Source organism: Octodon degus, unplaced genomic scaffold, assembly GCF_000260255.1.
Source record: "Octodon degus isolate 3935 unplaced genomic scaffold, OctDeg1.0 scaffold00001, whole genome shotgun sequence".
Lineage (NCBI taxonomy): Eukaryota > Metazoa > Chordata > Mammalia > Rodentia > Octodontidae > Octodon > Octodon degus.
Genome location: NW_004524577.1, coordinates 34,367,348 through 34,388,357, shown reverse-complemented (window position 1 = coordinate 34,388,357; position 21,010 = coordinate 34,367,348). Strand labels below are relative to the sequence as shown.

The 21,010-nt window shown below is 41.7% G+C and overlaps 1 protein-coding gene across 6 annotated transcripts in view; it reads right to left on the bottom strand.

Annotated features, from left to right (window-relative positions):
• Positions 1-21,010, bottom strand: part of Pde4d (phosphodiesterase 4D) — a 1,527,171-nt gene that overhangs the window by 273,533 nt on the left and 1,232,628 nt on the right. The window contains exon 1 of one of the 6 annotated variants that reach the window (XM_004623074.2): positions 1,109-1,848. The exons of the other annotated variants lie outside the window; for them this stretch is intronic. Within the exon in view, the coding sequence (XP_004623131.1) occupies positions 1,109-1,173 (65 nt within the window). The 5' untranslated portion in view covers positions 1,174-1,848. Of the gene's footprint in view, positions 1-1,108; positions 1,849-21,010 lie in introns of those variants that run through there. 6 annotated transcript variants of the gene reach the window in all.

Below are 21,010 nucleotides of genomic sequence, written 5' to 3'. Positions count from 1 at the left end.
ACAGCAAGCGAGCGCCCATCCGCGTAAGCATGGGCTGAACTTCTGACAAGGAAATGATTTGAATGTTGAGCCAGCTGCCTGCTCGCAGATGCGTCCAGATTTACCCCGCTCCTTACCTCCTACCCCAGACCATCTGCCCTCACGCACAGCTCCTTTTTCTCCTGTGAGAAGCATCATTATGTCTATTTCAAACAGGTGAGCTTGTAATTATTTACAATCACTGGACAAATAAGATTAACCTTGAAATGCTATACGTACTATAAATAGTTATTCTAGACAGCAAAGTTACTTTGTTGGAAAATTCTCCTGATGGGTTATATGATTATGAGCCTATCAAAGCAGCACTGGAGAAATAGTAGAATTAATATTAGGATACGTTGAATTAAACAAACATTTAATACGGTAGAACTATCGCCAGGTATCTCGGCTCAAGCCTCTAGGCCCAGCACTCAGGAGGCTGAGGCAGGGCAATTGCTACGAATTCGAGGCATGCTTGCACTACCTAGCAAGGTGCTCTCTCATAATAAAATGAGAACCCTTAAAATTACCAAAAATAGCAACCTTAAAATTACCAAAAAATATGATTAACAGGGAATATGACTAAATTATAAGCGATAACATTGTGATAAGCAATTTGATATAGATTTAACTACATAGTTTCATATTCAAGTTAGTTTCATGTGTGCAATTAAAGAAATAAAACATGATTAATTCACATCCGTGCCAGCGTGCAAGGCTTTAGATGCGTGCACAGCCTGTCGCTTGCAGCAAGCAGGGAAGTTGGAAACCCGAGCAACCAAGTCATCCAGACCAAAACGAAGAAGTTTTCATTTCCAGAACTCCCCACACAGCTGCTGGTTTCACGGCTTCTTCAGGGCTTATCACCTGCTAAGTTACTGCAGTCCACAGAGAGTTAAAGAACAACACGAGTGCCTCTTGGGGCAGAACAGGCAAGACAAGGGAGGAAACAGAATAAAAAGAACCAGCGAAAATACCCTGCTCTTTGTCACAAAATCTTAACCTCATTCACCGCGCCTTAATTACTAACCATCCGGCACCCTGTTAGTCTTTAAACAGAAAGAAGGAAGCAGGGAAAAAAGCACTTTACCAAGTTGCCTCTGACGTCCTTAAGGAACTTGTTGACCGGGATCTTGGCTTCATAATAATGCTCATTTTGGAAGAAGTAAAAAAAAAAAAAAAATAGGAAAAAAAAGAAAGAGTTTTCAAGCCTTCTAGTTAATACATTCCATGTCTTGCAAAGGTTTTACATGTTCTGGTTCCAAGGCTTTGGCGTGAGGAGACCCCTGGGTCTGGAGCCCACCTCCTGTGCCTGTCTGTCTCACAGGAAGCTCTACGCTCCAGCAGCCGTGTCCCTCATACTTTTACTCCGGTGCTAGCCTCTCTGGAAGTGACAGTTTCTCTTCTGTCTTGCATTGCCAAGAGTGGAATCAAGTTGTTTGGTTTTTTTTTTTAAAAAAAAAAAAAAAAGAAAATCTATTCTTCATCTGGGTCACAGAGGAAAAGAGCACACTGAAAGGGTCACTTGATCCCCTCTGTTTTGCAATTCCATAATAACAGGTTTACAGCTCCCCAGCTCGGAAGGTGCTCGGTTAGAAAGGAAGAGAAAATGACCACGGTGGGATCCTGTAACACGCAGAGCTGTCAAGAAGCTTCACTCCAGCTTGACCACAGGAAAATGACATTTAGGTGGAGCTCAGGAGTGGGGAAGGAACAGAGCTCTCCACCCTGCACTGGGGTGGGCTGATCTACCTGCCAGTGTCATTTCCGTTGTGTCTCCCGCTTAGACTCTGACTCCAAGCCTTTGTGAATGAGAACTGTATCATTCAATCTCACCAGGCAGAAACTATTCCTCAAGGGCTGAATGACGTCTGTGAGCAGGCAGTTCAAAACATCACAGGGAAGTGAGGGGGGGGAAAAAAAAAAAAAAGCCAGCTCCCAGCCAGGCTTGGTCAATTGCTGAAACTCACAAAGCAAAGAGGCAGACCAGCTCCAGAGACCAGGACTGTAAGCCGGCCAAGCAGCCCAGAGACGGCGCAAGACTTATAAAACAATTTCCTCCTTTGGAAAATGAGTTGTCTATGTTATTCAGGGTAAGAGTCTGTAAGCACCTTTATATAAAGAACACACCCCTTGCCAGCACGGTTTTTGTTTATTGTTTTAAAAAGTCATTTTCTCTAAGCACCACACTTAAACACTGAAAACTCACATGCTCTCTCCGGGAGCAGAGTTGAAGGTATGGAGACTTAGCAACTCTTCCTTGGGGTCACATTTAACTGCCACTCTGTGGGGTTGGTTGTGGAGATGTCCGTTGCCTCCTAAAAAACTCAGGAACGTGTGGCAGGCACTTCGAATCAGGTAGTGCTGGAATGCCTATGCTGAAAAATCTCATGTACCTCTGCTAGACAAGTAGCTACATGTACTGTGCCTGCTCACTCGCTCAATGTTTTCTGAACCTTGGTTGTGTTGTTTTTTTAAAAAAACAATATGTATATGGATTCATTTATATACACAAAGACTCCTGATTTGTTAGTTCCTAGGGGTGTTTCAAAACCCCACACCCTGTGAATGTCTTTTATTTGTAAGACTAAGACTTGCCTTTCAGCCTACATCTGAAATAATAACTGTTCTGTTATGGTACCGATAGCCAAAGCTGATTCCCACAGGTCCGCCCTAGCACGAGATGCTTTGGGTCACCCTCGCTCCTATGTACGTCTTCCTCCAACTGTGCTGACTTCAAATATTTTGGATGTGAATTCTTAAGTGAAAATCAGTGAAGTGTTCCGATTCCTTGAATAACATTAGGTTGGGCATCAGTTCTCTAGTCTGACGTAAACTCGGTATTTATTTAGCATTTGTAGGCAGAATGTTGGAGTGCATTTGTGACCCCCCCCAAACAACTTGGAAAATTGAAGCAGTAAGGTGTCTGCCACAGATTTGGGCCGCTGCTTGCAAGAAGCCCTTCAGCTCCTCTGGTTACACTTTGGGGCGCAGTCGTGGTTTCATCTTAAGGCTCTTTGAAGTAAATGCCGGAAAGTGGCTTATCTCTTCAGCTTTTCAGTTTCCTTTGGCTGCCCAGCGACATTCATGCCTTATTAGTTCTGACCTATGTTTAGTATGTTGCTGGCCCCTTAAGGCAGGTTAACTGCATCATGTTAGAAACTCATAAGGCTTATGGAGAAGACTTAAGACAGGAAGTTTAACAGTTTTCTCCTTAGAGTTTTACCATGATACAAGGAAGTAAACAGGTAAACCAGGTAAAATTAAGCAGCTCTTTTTATCTGTAACTGTTTTCTCCCAATGTAAGGTCTACCAAAAGTCATCTGCCTGTCATTTCAGAAAAAAAAAAATGATAATGATCACATAGTGCCATGTCTAAATGTTACATGGTAAGTGCTCTAGAAATGAGCCCTGTGTTCTAATGTCCCTTGAGGCTCTTTGGGCCAGCGGGATTACTTAGCTTAATGCCACTCCTTTCTTCCATGTTGAAGACCTTGGCCCAATTTTTTACTTGTTCAAAATTTCCTGTACTTCAAGACTCTTCCTCAGAACACCTTAACATATCTTGAAGCATCTGCTAAATGCTGAAAACAGTCCTGCAGTGACTAAGGTATCACCCCTATTCCCAAAGAAAACATTGAAGCAAAGAATCTGCCATTGTACACACATGTCTAGAATACTCGTAACATTTTAGGCTGGTACATCAAGGTTGCCGTTGCGGTGAATGATGCAAAGTATTCCAGGCTACTCAGATAGAAAGTTTTTATCTTTCTTGGTTTTTCTTTGTGTTTGGTACAGGGTCTCACTATGCGGATTGGACTTGTAGTAAGCCTCCTGTTTTCAGCCTCCCCTGCACTGGGATTGCAGGTATGTGTCACCACACCTGGACTTGGTCACCATCTCAGTGCACCCAAGGGTGGGGCTGGCACAGCTTCGGTACTGGGAATCAAACCCTGGTCTATATGCTTGCCTAAGCAGGCACTTAGTCTGCTGAGCTATCTCACCAGCCCTTCAGATATAAATTTTTAAAAGATGAATATGATTATAAAATGTTACAAACATATACTAATAAAGCATTTACATTTTTTTAAAGTGAATTACTTTTGCTTCTACTTCTGCTTAAGGTAGTGATAGCATTTACAGAAATAGTACTTGTTCAATTTTATAGCACTATCTCCATTATATGACAATTTTTTCACATGAACATTTCTAAAATACTATTCTATAGTCTGAGCATCTGTTAGCTTTTCCTCTGAAAACCTCAGATTGAAAGACAGGGGCCACTACCTTCCAGGTTCCTGGTCGTATCTAGGCTTGGGATTGCATACAGAACCATGAGAATCTCTGAGTAAGAGGAGACCGGGCTTTACAAAAGCCATTGCCTTCAGCGAGACTTGCGAGAATGTGCATGTGATCACAGCTGCTATTACTTCTCAGAATTTGCTGAATGCACTTCATTGTAGAAGGCTGTGCAGACAGCTTGCAATATGCCCGTTGGCATCCCATGTCCATGGATGGTACGCTAGTGGAGGATACTCCAGATGTCTGACGTGGCAGAGTTGGCCAGTTCTACAGTTTTTGACTTAGAACACTACATAACATGCTTCTCAAGCTTCAGTCACTTGTACACCAATTATTTCTGTCCTATTAACAATCCATTCCTTTTTTTTTCTTTCTGTATTTTAGGGAAGGGTCTACAGGGTATTCAGGGTCTTACTACTAGATCAGACTCATAGTGATCCACCTGTGCACAGCCTCCCAAATGCTGGGATTACAGGTACAAGCCACTACACCCAGTCTCAATTGCCCTCTCAACGTGCCCCGGGGGCAGGGCCAGCACAGCAGGCTGGGGGATTGAACCCCAGGCCCCTGCGCCTGCTTGCAGGCACTTTAATCTGCTGAGCTATTTGGCCAGCCCCTAACAATCCATTCCTTGATGGAATATCATTCATTGATATTTTTCTTCATTGACTCATTTTTTTAAAAATTTAAATAAAATAAGCAGTTTATATGCATATAGTCAGTAAATAAGCATGATGTGCCATTCACCTAATACAAAGAAGTATTATAGAATAAACATATTAGTAGGTCCAAAATACACCTAAAATCTCTATCATACAACTACTGGTGCACCTAATGGTAATGTGGCAACTCTCCTATGGAAAATACCGATTATACATAGACTAGGACCACACTAAGACATGATTTACTTTCTTCATTATTTCATGATGAATGTAGCTTTTGGAAATAATGACATGTTTCAAGAACCATTAATTAATACCATTAATTAACTGAAACCAATGGGATGAGCATTAGGGCAGGGTTTCACGTGTAAGCTGTTTCCTCAGATACTATCACTTAGGACTGCTATGCCCCATACCCAACCTTGTCTTCTGGGTTAACTCTTGTTTTCAGGTTACAAGGAATCTACATTTTTCATCCTTTCATCACCAGATTCCACACAACCATATTACAGACTAACAAGATATCTAGTTCTGTGCGACGTACTTTAATTCAGAAATGCAGATAGGTCAAACTACCATCTTAGGCAGAATAGTCATGGCCTTGGAGTCCTTGCAGCTTCCTGGTATTCTGCATTGTGTGCGACATGAATGGGAACAAGTCACTTTGAACTCTTGCAGCCCTTCCTCATGACAGAGCATCACTGTGGTATGTTCCTTCCATGGACGGAAAATTTTTCTTAGGTTCCTAGAATTTCTTTTCATCTTGTTACACTCACTATATATGCAGTTGGATTTCAGTGGTAACAACTTCCTAAATCAGTAAACTCCCAAGAATTCCAGAGTAGTATACTTTGAAGGCTTCCTAGATTGAGATCTCCTCTTTCATAAAGAATAATTGTCATTATAAAGATCTCCTATTTCATAAAGAATAATCATCAACCGAGTGCTATGCATACTATACATTCTTACATATTCATCTCACTTCCTTGCCAGGCAGATTTGACAATACTAATTCCCAACAAGGATCACCACGGACTTGTTAAAAATATTTGAACCCAGTTACATATCATTTTGAAGCTTGCTCTTCATACTCTGTGTGTGTGTGTGTGTGTGTGTGTGTGTGTGTGTATGCATGTGTATATGTGTGTGCATGTGTGTGATGGGGGAAAGCTATTACAAAGTAAGTCCAGTATCAAGTTGCTGGACTTTTTAAGAAAAAACTCACTCATATTCCTCAGGTGAACAATGATAGTGAATGATCTGTTAAAAATGGTATATACCTTATATACATTCTTTCTAGCACAAGGAGGGGCATATGCATAAGACATAGCAAATTTTAGAATTTCCAAGATATCCAGGATTACATAGTTTAACTTCACTGCCTATGTTTTTAATTTCTACCCATACATACTATGTGGTGGGTGTATGTGTGTACGGTAACATCATGAGTCTGTTAGCTAGTAAGTGAGACAAGGTCTCAGTCATGCTCTGAACATGAGTGATGTTGGCTTCCTGTTACCTAGGCAACACATGGTGCTCCGATGACCTTGGTAGGCAGTGCTGGCTAAGAAATGGATTTCTACAAATGTAACATCATTTTGAAATAGTAGAATGTCATAAAAGAAGTACCTGAAGCACTGGAATCAATCTGTGATCAAAGAGATCCCCTCAAACTCCTGTTCTGAGTGCTGATCCCAGTTCATACCTGCAGATGAAGGCCCAGAAAGGCAGTATGGGCTCTTTTTCTATGATGGGACCCACGTCCTAGGGACCTCCACTTGGTGTACCTACCAGGCACTTTTGCGACTCCCCAGAAATGCCACTGTGTGTAGTATTTTTAATTAGGGGTAGTTCTGTTATTTTTGGAGGGGAGATATGTGTCAGCCTCCTAATGTTCTAGCATAAGCAGAAAAGAAGAGCTGAAGGGCTTATGAATTAATTCTCAAGCACTTTTCAGTCTTGCTGCTGGCTGACTGGTCTTCTCCTTCCCTGCCTCATATCCTGGTGCCTCTGTACCGCAGGCCAGGCCAGTAAGCTATACCGAGAAAGGCTTGTGCATATGTGAAGGTTACACATGCATTTATATAATCCCCCCAGAGTTTTGGAAATGGACCATCTTACAACGTGTCCTGTAGGGTGCTAGGGGCACTGCTCTACGGTATTGTCGTCTCATTCAGTTAAGTCATTGACTACTTCCTGTCCCACTGTGTTTTTGTGTGTCATGCCTTGGAGTTACAAATCCCTCTGTTTCACTCAGACAGAATGTACTTTTCACTTTTCTATTGTATGATTGTTGACTTGGACAATTTTCTTGAAAGAAAAATATAATAGGAAAAGTCTTTTTCTCTCTCTGTCATATTAAAAGCAGCAATTTATGTTTTTGTCTATGTAACAATAAATATTTTAAAATTATCTTTATTCAATAATTATATATCAACTCCAAGTATAGCTCAATAGTAAACTTTTCTAGTGTGGCTCTATCCATGAAACATAAAATAAGTATATTTTAAGCCCTTCTAAGTGTCCTACTCAGCAGTCTAGGGTACACTCACAAGCCCCCTCTATGGTCCAACTCTAAAACTTTTTTATATCTTCGCTAGCTAAAGCCCTGTATCCACACAACAATAACTTTCTCTTTCCATGTCCTACCAACCTTTGACAACCAGTCTCCTACTGGTAAAAGTGGACAAACTGAAGTTGCTGAGATTCAGAGTAAAACAGCATTAAAGCTTAAAAGTATATGGCACTATTTGATACTTAAATGCTAAATTATTTGAATAAAAACTTCCACTATGTCTTACTCAGTCAATTCCAGCCTTCTCTGTGTTACACAAAAACTTCTCCCCACTGAACACCACCTGTCTCTCAGCCTTGCCTGAGTAACGGCTTCCTCCCTTACAGTCGTAGCCACACCATCTTACAAGCCTTGTCCCAAATCTACTCACATTGTTACATCATCTGGGAAATCTTTCACCTTCTCCCAGCCTTTTCCTCCTGAGAATGTGTGCTACTCAGACTATGAGATCTGACCAAAGTAGGATTAAAAATCAACAAATTCAAGGCCAAGCTGAGAAGTTCAGCCTCCCTCACTGGATTCAGTCTCCAAACACCCTGAGTTAATAACTAGGATGGTCAAGTTTGCCCTGGTGCAATAAAATATTTTTAGCGATTGGCAACACGAAGTGGAGAACATAAGGACGCTAATATCTCAGCCACCATTCAGCCACTGATTTTGACACATATGACACTTAGAAACACTACCCTTTTGAGCTTTAGCATCCTCTTCTATAAATGAGGCCATTCTACGCACTTGCCATCCTCCCAGGATTCCTCTGAGATTAAACAAGAAGGCATGTTGCTTCATCTGGAGTTCAAAGCTCAATTATTTCCAGATTTTTCCATCTACTTCTTTGGTAGAATTACCTCCTTCTCTTTTACTTTTATATTTTAGGGGATCAGGAATTAAGGCAGGGGTCCACTCTTTTGGCCTTGCTTCTGTTCAGTCTGAATTAGGTGCATGACTATGCAGATCTCCTGATATTCAGGCTAACTTTTCAGAGTCCTTATCAAAACCATCATCACACAGCTCTCTTCATGTGGACTGGAAGCTCCAAGGCAAAAGAATTCCTTGGCCATCCTTGTATCCCGAGAGCTAGACCCAGCGCTCCTGAGTGCTGTGAGTTCTCTGAAAACAGGGCTTAGTCATCTGTTATCCACAGCACCTAGCACAGTATCTGGCTCCTAGGTTGTTTCCTTAACAACACAATAAATCCTTGGTCAACAGTGGCAGATAAGCCTTTTACAAATTTTCTTCCTGTGCCCTTTTGTGGCATTTGCTTCATGGCTGGAGTTAGATTTCAAAAATTGAGTGTTGCCTTTGTTTTCCTTTCATAAACCTCCATGCCTGAGAGTTTCTTTACACACTTTCTTTGCCAACACAGAATTCCTACAATATCCTTACAATAAAAAAAAAAGAAAAGAAAAAGAAAAACACTTCCGCAAAGAAGCAGGAACTGAAGGGCTGAGGAAATGGACAGGGTGAAGTGGCAGGCTGGCCTGAACCCGCAGTAGTACCACTGGCAGAAAGGGAAAGATTCTGTCCTAGCTTGTGAGACGAAATGGCCTTCATCTGGAGAAGCCATTATACGCTGTGTATCCCAGACTATTTGAATTCCAACAGGGACCTTCTGGAAACTCATTTAGAAGGAGTGACTATTCCAGCACGCGTCACTGCGTGTCTTCACAGAATAATTGCGTACTGGTGGATACTAGCAGCATGCTGAAACATCTGCCAAAGTCATCCATCTGTGAATGAAATAGTTTATTTCTGACAAGGAAGACTATATTCTGACCAACATTCTCCGAGAATCTGTTTAGAGCCACAATAGTTGTTTTACATTAATTAGCATATTTATATTATGTTAATTAACCACACACACAAAAAACCATTATATACACATTTATCAGGTGAGGGACGGGAAGCATACAGAATTTTTCCCCACTGACAAAGATGGAAAATCCAGGCTATATCTAAGGCCTCTGGCTCTAAGAGAAAGAGACCTGAAGATGACAAGAAATCTCCTTTGTCCTGTGCCTGTCTGGTGCTAGGCAAGATGCTCCATTCTCTCATTTAACATTTAAAATAAACTCATCAGGAGGGGGCTATTATTTCATTCATGAAAGAGCTGAGCACACCGAGGTCTAGCAGTGGGTAAGTAGCATGCTTCAGGTCTTAGGCTGGGACTGAGATTCACTCATGAAACGCAATAGTTGCTTGGGGAAAAGTAGTACCTTAAGGCAGATAGTGTGGAAGCAGCATCCCAACAGAATGTTTTATAAACTTGCCATTATTATGGTAGGCAAAAGTTGCTCCTAAGTATCAATATAGTTCAGGAAATAGCATAGTGTTTGAAAATATTAAATCGCAGTTCAGCCATCCTAGATAAAAATGATAAGATGAATAAACTTATGGTGCCCAAAACTAGTTTTGTGTGAGGATGACATTGAAATGATTATAGATAATCATTGTTTTCATCTTAGAAGAAAGAAGATGCTCAACTATTTCAAGTGTCTTCACACCAGGCAATAAGTATATACAGAAGTACGGCGTTCAAGGGTAAATAAATGTTTTAGCTCTGCCAGCTCTTGTCTGCAAATGACTAATTTTCCTTCCTTTTTTATAAAAACAATTTGTATGGGTGTATTGTACTTGCAGTTAAGTTTTACAATGGTTAGCTTCTGTAGGAGGGGCGGGAGACTTGGATACTACTTGAGCTGCCCTTGTCTAGCTGTGTTCTTCTGCGGTGAAAGGCAGCGGGTTACCTCCAGGCATGTAGTGAGAGCCAAGTAAATGCTCACGTAACACAGAACTATCATTTTTGAGAGAAACCGCTCTAGTGTGTTCCTGGACTTCTTAAAGACATTGCTTTGCTTGATAGTTTTGCAAAAACATGGCATCTTTATCCTGGTCCTTCTGTGTGGGGTGTGTAAGGCCAACGAGCTGCCCGAGATAAAATGCCAAGATGCTGCTTTAATTCAGGGCAGAGGGCTATGCTGGATGGAGAGGTGATATAAGAAAATACAAACCTCTCCGCTAAGTTCAGAGTGTACGAGCTTTCATTCAGCTGACAGGTTTTCAATGACTTGCATTGCTGTAGGCTCTAAATTACTCCCTGATTGACTCTCAGCTATATCTGTAGCTAGTTCTTTAACCTTTTCTGTAAAAGTTTATCTTATGCTAACTATAAATTATCATTAAAATACAGTGATGATTAAAAGCGACATATATATTTATATATTATCATACATAGCAGGGCTGTTTTCACGCTTTTGTGGGTCTTGCTCTATTCCATATCCAAAATATTAAAATGAGCCCACTTTTCATATTATACAGCATTTTGCTCTAAAAATCTGTAAAAGATCCTTTTACAGATTTTAGTTTGTTTCTCAAATTACATGGCTACTACTGAAATCATTTATTAGCAGGCCACACTTCTTCTGCAATAATCCGCCATACTTAAAGTTCTTCGACAGTGAATTAAATTTGGCCCGCAAGGCTTTATGCAAATATAAAAACAGATTCACCTGACAATTTTTGAAAGTGAGAAAATGTAAACACCTGAGATTTTGGAGCCCTCTGCTTCACTTCTCAGTTCTCAAGTGTCATGATGGCCCGTGGGAAGTTTGCAGGCCTTCCGCACTGGGGACTAGAGCCCTTCCCATGAACTGCAGAGTCCTGAAGATGGGGTTGGTGAGGAAAGTGAATGTGGCTCAGGCACAGAGACACACTTACTATTTCTTCATAGAGTGGTATTTTCTGTGCCACTTTGATAAGTACAAATTACCTTCGTTAAACGCAAAGCATCAGGCCTTCCTCACATGCAGCTTACTTATGAGCCAGTTCCTTGTCTGTCATAGATGATAGAAAAAGGAACGGAAATTGGGGGTGCCACCTTTGGTGACCAAAATCAGTATTCTGCCTGCGGGTTTCATTGATTATTTTTTTGTTTTTAATAATAACTGAACAAATGAGTTTGCAAATTTAGAATAACAGGCAACCATGGTTTGAATAGCCAAATTAAAACAACAATAGCTTTTGTTAAATGGCCCTTTCACATACTAGACAGGTGACTTAGAGACTGAAATAGATAAAGGTTCAGAGTCATGAAGCTGCTAAACTCCAGCACACTGAGCTCTGAGGGAGGGCATCAGGGCCGGGAGTTCATTCACTCTCACTCAGCCTCAAGGCCATGCCTCAGAACTGGGTTAGCTTCCTATCCAGTTAGAGAAACTGGCATCTCAGAAAGAAGATTTTAGACCAAAGGAAAAAAACAAAAAGTGTACCCAAGTTAAAGCCCTAACTCTTATTCTGCTGAATTACTCTGCAGATATGCTCAATATTTGTCTAAATTTAATTCATTGTTTTCTAAGATACATGCTTTTCCTCTTTGTTCCTCTCACAAAATGGTCTCTACAGTACAAACAACACACGCTGTAGTGCAGAGAGTGAGTGGGTTAGTACCTGCCAGGCAAACTCTGAGGCCAACCTCAACGCTCGAGTGCCTTCCTTACTCACTAGGATTCGTGCCCCACTGGAGGCAGAGGCAGCTGCAGGGCCCGCCCGCGCGCCCTGCAGCACAGGGAGCCGCCCTTTCCAGCTAGGCCTGTAGCAGCCCAGAGAGGTCGGCCCCATGCTCTCTTGGCCCAGGGAGTTAACCCCGTGAGCAGCCTGCCTCCAGCTCATCGGAGCTCAATTCGGAGAACGCTAGTCTTCAATTATTGTGCCCTAAATAAGGGACTATTGAGGGTGTAGTTCACCTTGAGGAGCTGCCTAGCTGTCATAGGAAGCTATAAAGTTAACCCGTGAGAACAGGATGCTTGTCTTTGATTCCAAATATGCGGTGAGACCTATGTAAACGCTCTTCTGGGGGCAACCGGTTTCTCTAAGAGCCGCTTATGAAGACGAAGAGGGAAAGCATTTGTGGAAGAGGGACCATTGTCGCAGGCCCATAATGTATATCTGCATTGCTGTACGTTCAGCAACTCCAGGGCTACCACTGATACAAACCATATGCGAATTATGCTTTGCAAACTGTACAAAATTGTCTTTCTGTTTCTCAAGTGGTGGACAATGCCACCCTACTGTCTCTCTTTACATAGACCGTGACAGTTCAAGTTAAAGCAGGGCCTGACAGCAGCCAGGGACACTTTCTAAAATTTATACCGCAACTTGGCCTCTTCCCCCAGGCAAACTACTGACCTCTCTGTGCCTGTCTCCTAAATTATAAAGCAAGGGAAATCAGGGCAACTGGAAGATCAGACGTAAAACACTTCAGAGAACAGTATGCACAGTCAAATGTATAAGAAATCCAATAAATTATAGTTTTCAACCATCAAAGAAGACAAGGTCTCCCCTTTTTTCCAATCATTAGGGTTCTGAAATGAATAAAAATTATCATTTTGTTTTATTGTGACTACAAGAAGAAAGTTTATGGCTCCAGAGGAATCATTTTCTATGTGCTTTTTTTTTTTTTTTTTTTTTTTTTACCAGGGATCGAACTCAGGATCCTACACTAGCTAGGCAGGAACTTATGCTGCTGAGCTATCTCCCAGGCCCTTTTATGTACTTAAAAAGCTGAGACATAGGAAGCATTAAAATGAATCTTCTCAGAGAATATGAAAATGGAATTGGGTGACTGTAATTATAAGCTCAAAAACAGTTTATTTTGAATTGGTTTCTTGTATCCTTCTCACTGAAGTCTACTGGGAACCCAAGAATTGTAAGATATTAATGGGAGATAATGGGTTTTCCAAAAATAAATGCTGAGGAAAAGTTACAGGATTAAACATATCTCTCATCTTTTGGTTCCTTTTAAGTGGTACTTAAAGCATGACAAACTCACAGAAGCATCGGAAGATTTTTATTGGGGTAATCAGGTATTCATGAAAAGCCACCCTCTAAGAAAACTAACCAAGTACCTTTTTATTGCTAACTGATAAGCTGTTAAAATAACCTTCAGTTTTATTTATAAAAGATTAGATGCAGTTCATTTTCTCAACTCTGAGCTTGTAACCCAGGAAAACACAAGAGAGACTGACCTTGATTAGAAGTTGTAGTGAGTATTAACAGAGTCCTTTGGGTCATTTCAAGGCAAACTGCAAAGTCAGAGGTGTGACCCTCCTTTCGTGGGATCAGAAGGCTTATTTTTGATAACCTGTCCTTATCTCCACCCCAGACGCTGCTTCTACAGTAGCTGCCCCAGGTACCTGCAGTACCCAGGGCCTCTGCTGGCCAAATTGGAAGCAACAGCTGTGAGGTCAGAGCCAGGAACCTCTGACCTCAGGTTTAATACCTGGTCAAACCCTAGTAAGGCTAGGACATCTGAAAAGGTACCATCTTCAGATTGTCTGCATGTCCTGTGTTTTGTGTCTTCCTATCAAAGATGTGGCAACCGTCCTATCAATAAAATGTCTTTAAGGATCGGTTAAGATGACAGCCCCTTTGGAAGGGGTGCTCTCCCTTCTCAGCTTCCTTCCTCTCTTCGATCTCAGCCTCTCTGTCTCAGAAGTGATAGTGGTGTTGGGAGCAGCAGGACGGCCTGAGTCCGTGGGGAAAAATCGAAACAGCTTTAGGGTCATGGTAGCTGGTCACCTGTATCTGCCCTCCATGTCAATAAAGTGTGATAGGGCTGGAACAACCAGAAACACAGTCCCGCAAGGAGGCAGCTTCTCCTTAGGCTGCTCTTTTCCTCAGGAACAAGAGCTCAGTCTGGTCAACTCTTTTCATTTACAAAGAGAAGTGTGGAGATCTTCTCATTTAAAATGGTGGGGTGCTAATTCAAAACTGTAGAAAATACTGAGCAGTTCAGTGAAAGCCACATAGTAAACGGGGTAGGGGTGGTGGCTGGGTGACCCGATTTTCCTCTAAGCACTGTCTAGAACATAATGAGCTGATATTTCATTAATCTACTAGAAACTAATTTATATGTAGTGGCTAATATATCAATAGGCTAATATTTAATGTTTTATATTGACTACTAGATAAATGACAGTGACTCGACACCAGAGGATTAATTTCCAATTATAAACATTTCAGGCCTTTTAGGGACAAACATTTTTGAATTGAAGGATGAACTACAATGCTGACAAATCCCTATTCTACCCATCCATCCATAAAACCAAACCTAGTGAACTTGAATTTTTTAAAAAAATTCCTGCCATCATTATCTTGTAAACTTTAGCTAAAATCTAAGTGACTAATTGAATGAGTAATTTGGTTAGGTCAACTGGAAAAGAGAAGTAAACTAACATTTATTCAACACCTACTGTCTACAGGGTAGTCGTGATTGTACCTTAATTTGTAGATGTAACTCAATGTCTCGAGAGAGATAATGCTATCTCTTGCGGACCATGTTTTTCCATTATATAAAGAATGTAATGAGGCTACCAAGTATTAATTCAGGAGCTCTGCAATTAGCAATCACACACACACACACACACACCCTGCAACCATTTAAAAACAACGGTAAGCTCATTTGTTTAGGCAAGATCAGCTGCCATATAATTCAAAGCAAAGCATCCTGTATTGGTGGAGACTCAGCCAAGTCATTCTTTGTCCTAGGTGGGCTCTGTGTACAGGGTGAGTAATAACTGGGGTTTCGTATTTCCTTGTGCTGTCATAAAAAAACATGACACGGCTGAGAGTGATTAGCTGTCAGTGGGTGACTGACTTAATCCTTGATAGTTTTCTAAGGGAGAGATAGGAGGTTGGTGAGGCCAGAGTGGGAAGGATCAACAGGGACCGGGGGAATATTAAAGGCTAGAAAAATCTGCCTTGGTTCTGAAGGGATTTTAGAGAACAAAGGAAGGGTGAGCTTATTTTGTGCATTTCCAGGAGAGCTTCTGGTTAACATTTATCAGGGAATCATCTACTATATTGTGGCATTTGTTCAGGCTTCCATAGGTAAGAAATCATGTTTTTCCATCAAAATCATATAATTTTGGTATTGACTTAATCCAACATCACATGAATCCTAAATGATTGAACTGACAATCAACTAGAACAGTATTACAGTTTATAAAGATAGATATGTCAACAAGTATTTATGTCATTGCAGCAAATACCTATAAAGAAGTTGTGGCACATTAAAGAATTCACAGTTAAAAACGGACTATGGCCATGAATAACTCCATATTATTGTGTTTTGCTTACTTCATAGGTCTTAGATCTGAACGATTCGGGTTCTTCATTCGTTGTAGATGTTGCCCACTAAATAGAGCTTTCATAGGTGCAAACATTGCTTGACTCATGTCTTTCTATGTCAGCGGTACCTACAACTAGTGCCCTGCCACACAAAAGGCACTCAATAAGGACTGATAAGTGGATGGATGAACTGAAAGGAAACATCCCCAAGGCTGGAGAGGCACAGAAGAGTTCAAGGAACAGGGATCCTAGCTCCAAGCCTTAGAGTCAGAGTAAGAAAGCAAGCTGTTCTTTTTCAAAGACAAAAAGACAGGCAAGGGGACCTCCCCTGCCCAGTGGGACATAGCCCCAGGGACACTCTCCACGCTAGTAGGGTTCTGCATGGCTGGTGGGGTGGGGTGGGATGTTTAGAATCTCCTTGGGGATCCTCACTAGCCAACTTCCTTCCCAGTGCCTCTCCCCGCCAGACAAGGGCTCCCCCCAAGAGAGGCCCCTACTCAGCTGTAAATTGTCCTTCTCAGTTCTCTGTTCCACTCTCATCATCTTCAACCTCCCCCTTCCACCCCACTGAACTTATCATAGGCCCACTTGGGGCTTGCACTGGATTTCATGAACACAAACTAGCCCCAACCCTGAGGGAAGGGTCCTCTTGCCCCCCGAACTTTGCTTCTTGGGTGGTTGTGCTTTTCCCTTACTTTCTACATTTCTATAGTTACATTGGTTTTACTTGAATGATTCATGTTTAGGCAAAAAGAAAAACACAAAATTTGTTTCAACTCCTCCTGCAAATAAAAACAATCAATGAAAAAAAGAAAGAAGGGAAAAAAAAAAGACAGGCAAGGGGAAAGTGACAACAAGAGTATGGCAGTGCTCCAAGATCCCCTTCAGCAGGTTGCACCTTTGTTCCCAGACAGGCTACAGCCTGGCGCTGACAACTCTGCTCCCCACCTGCTTGGAGGGCGGTGGCCCCCAGGGAAGTATAGGGACCTGGGTGTCCTCAGAGTTAGGGCAGCCCCTGCAGGGGTGAGCCAAGGAGCTCTGCCCATTAAATCACATTCTGATTAAACAGCTTATAGAAAAAAAAAATTCCTTACATCTCTCCCTAAAGAAGCTCTTGTTTCAAATGGTCATTTACAAAGAATTTCAAGTCATTACGTGACTGTGTATCTGACTTTGTGATGAATTAATATTCATAAGACTTATTTTTATTGCATTTAGTGGTATATATTCAGATGATTACCAACACAGAAGCTATAATCGTTCTGCTTACATTTTGCAGATGCACAGATTTGCACAGAATGAGTTCCGCGTGCAGGACCCTTCCCCAGGACTCCCGGCGCCCACAGCTTCTGAGTGCTCACCTTCAGAGCTGAAGGCTCTGGCCTAAGTGCTGCTAATAACTATGACTCTGCCCAAGAGCTATTTTGTGCTGGGATAAGGAAAAGGACAACCATAGGGAGGGGAAACCATGGATTTGGGTACATGCGTAGAACATTTTGGATAATTGCATTGTCGATTTCTGCTGGTTTTTTGAAAGGAGCAGTTAATGCTTATTTCTTTTTCCCTCTGATGTTTTTCTTCTTTTGAATTTCTTATAACTTTTTATTTTTTATTATTTTTATCAATTTTATTGAGAAACAGCAATGAGATAGTTTCAAAACTGATTAATAGGACAGTTTCAATAATTAATATATTACATATTGTTGTCTTCATAGTGGTTATTCCTAGTACAAGATGCAGACATGATATCCTGTCCAAACACTGTTAGTACAAATCTTTTTATTTTATTTTATTTTTTTAAATTAATCTTACACATTCATATCTGGTAATGTGAACAACTAATTTGAAGATAGCATCATGTACAGCAACCATTGTTGAATTCCTATTACTTTGTTTAGTGAAATCTTGTAACATTTCTAATTCTTTTGTCTTTTCTTTATATCTTTATTTTGTATTCTTTAAAAATAAAAAAGAGCTATTTTCTGGGCCTAAACACATGCTTCACCCACACGTAAGTGAACCAGAAGTGGTGCAGTGTTAAACATCCACAGAAATACCCAGGGATGGAGGACTTGTGGAAAGAAGCCTGGCTTTTTGGGCTAGCCAAATAGCTCAGTGGATTAAAGCACCTGCGAGCTGAGATGGCAATTGAGACTGGGTGTGGTGGTATGCACCTGTAATCCCAGCTCTTTGGAGGCTGTAAACAGGCGGATCACACCAAGTCCTATCTAGTAGTGAGACCCTGGACACCCTATAGACCCTTCCATAAAATTAAAATAAAAAAAAAAGCCTACAGCATGAGTGAGGCTAAGGGGACCTTTCCCATGTCCCTCCATGTCTTGCCTCCCCTTCAGTCATTACTTATATCCTGTGAAATTTTTAAAGAAGTGACCTGTACTGCCCCATCTCAGTGTCTACTGGTGTGGGACCCTATGCCACTTATTCATTTCTTAGTATGTGACATTATAGAAGAGTCTTGATTAGGGCTTGGCAACTGCACATGACAACTGCTCAAAACGAGGTGGGTGGTTAGGCTTGTCTGGGTTTGCAGTGCTGCATGTATACGTCACATTTGCTCTTAAATCTCTGACCATCTGTAAGTATTCAAATATACCTAGGGAAGAGGTACGGACATACTTCATTCAAGTGCGAGGCCAATAGGGAATGTTCGCTCTATTTTCTTCCTTTAATCTGCAAGCAAAAAAGAAGCCTACTATGAAATGGGGAGGCTGGGATGGTCTTGGTGTGGTTTTGATTTTGTTTGCCAAGTGGCAAAAGGAAGGAGTTTGCAGAAGGTGAAAGAGGGAGACACGGAAGGAGTGGGAGTGGGAGAGGGGAAGCAGGAGAAGGAGGCCGGAGAAAAGGGAGAACCTCTCCAAAAGGCCGACACACTTCCCAACCTGGGCTGCAGGCATAGAGCAGAGGTGTAGTAGCTGCTTAGCACACGTGAAATCCTGCATTCCATCCCCAGAGCAAACAAAATCCAAAAGGAAAACTGAAACTCTTCCCAGATGCAGGACCTTAAGAATCTGAGCAAAGAAACAAGGTCGCTGGCTCAAACTTCAATATCCTGAATGCGGATCACTTCAGAGCTGCAGGGTTTTGCAGTTCTGAAGGGAGATGTGCAATTTGGGTTTGCAATTGTTACAATCACAAACACTATGATACTTTGAAAATAATATTTTTCTTTACATGTTCTTGACCACTATAACCAGTCCTTTGAAATGATACAACCTGGGTTCCTGAAATCTTTAACAGGGACTGTGTTACTGTTAATAGTGACCATAAAAGCCCGTGATCATGTTCTACAGCAGGGGAATGTGTGATAGTTTGGGTGTGAGATGCAGAAAAAGGAAAGAAATGTATGAAGAGTGAAACTCTTCAACATAATGCTTAGTGCTAATATCCACCCTGTCACTGGTTTGTACATGAAGTAACTCCAGGCAGGAAGCAAAGTGAGAACACAGCCCTGGCTTTCATGGAGGTGGGCGAAGACCTAGGGCATGGTGAGGAACTGCTGATTAACTCACCCACAGCCAGCTCTGTGTGGGGAACTCTAGAATGCTGCTGGTGTCAATTCAATTGTAGATAGAGGAAGCAAATTTTACCAAACAACCATGAGGTTAGCATGGCTCCTAGACTGGTATATACAGATGTCACCATATCACAGAACACTTGTCTTCGACTGCGCTGAGAAAACACGTACAACCTCACAAATAAGCATAGGTGGAGAAGTGAAAAAGCTTGGCCTTGCACACTTACATCCTTAACCAATGCCAGCATCAAGCACTGCCTTCTTGTCTTAGTGCAGTATTTTCAGGTGTACTCTAGGGACAAAGCTGTGGTCACTCCAGAGTCCCTGGTCACAGCCAGAGAACAAAGGCATGCATGACCTTCCTCAGCTGCCAGTGCATGTTAGAGACCTAGCAGCTGGTGACCTTCCCTCTACCTACCACCTGCCTCTGGTAGGCCAATGCCCATCCGAACTGAAGATGGTGTTTCTTGTACTTGTCTAGATGTTGTATGTCCCCTGGCTCATGGCTACCAACTGCCAAGAAGAGAGGATACCAGTCCAGGGAAAGGTTTGAGAAGGTTATGCTAGCCCTCCATAAAGAAGGAGCTCCATTCACAGTACTCATTAGAGGTGGCAACCAGGACACAGCAGGTGTCACCCGCTTTCTTTAGGTGGTAGTGGGAAGGCCAGTTTAATTTCTCAACCCTTTTCAAAACCAATTAACGCAATGTTCCACTTAGATAGCAGAAAAAAGGAGGGGAACCAGAGTCTTCCCTCACAGGCCTTTTAAATAAACAGATGTCTTTGAGCCCAATTCCACTTTACATCTCTATAAATCAAGACACCCCTAAACACAGGCACAGTCCACTACCAGATAACCACAGCCCTTCCATAGAAGGAGTCAAACTATGCCCAGCTGAACCTGCTCTGTCTATCACAATCTCAGCTCACAGCTTTTGCCCTCCTGTGAGGACTTGGCTCCAGGCACAGGCAAGGAAGTAGGAGGAAGATTCCACCAGGACAATGAACAGGAGGTGAGACAGGAAAGGCGATGTGTTGCTCACAGGAAATGAAAAGCTCTAAAGCCCAAAGCATTTCCCTTCATTTTTTTTCTTAGTTCCTTTGAGGTTATGCTGCCTGATATTCTCAGAGCTTGGAGCAGACTGGCTTAGTATAAAATATTCATTCTACCTTCAGGTATTTCCAGGCCCTCTGTTATAACGGTTCGCTCAATTATTCTTCAAACCAGAGCACATATGGGTTTAGTGCTTGATCTTCAACTCTTCAAAAGCAGAAAGAAGAAAGAATGCAGGGAATTTTGTTTGGCAGCCCATAGTCCTTCTTTACAAAGAATTCTTTTAAGGTAAAATAACCACAGAGTAATGAAGTTTTGATGAATGATAGAGGAAGGATGGTTTCTAAATTAACTGACGATATATACTTGATGAAGGAATACACAACAAAACATTCGAGAAGATCCACAGATTTTCTGGACTGGCTAAACAGGAAGCAAGTTTGTAAACGTAACATGGTACATGGACAAATTTAGTGAATTGTTTCAAATGTGTCATTACCATCGTTTTAGAGGACTTTCAGACTAAAAGTAATTACCAATATACACAGCATCTTTCTCTGCTATGCACATTTTTTTACTTTTACAGATGAATAAAAGAGGTAGGGCACAGCTGCACCACCTGCCTAGGTCAAGAAGCCAAAGACGAGGGGCCTGCTCAATAGCTCAGCTGTTTAAGTGCCTGCTTAAGCAAAGGCATTCAGACTCAGGATACTGTGGTTCGATCCCCAGATCCTCAT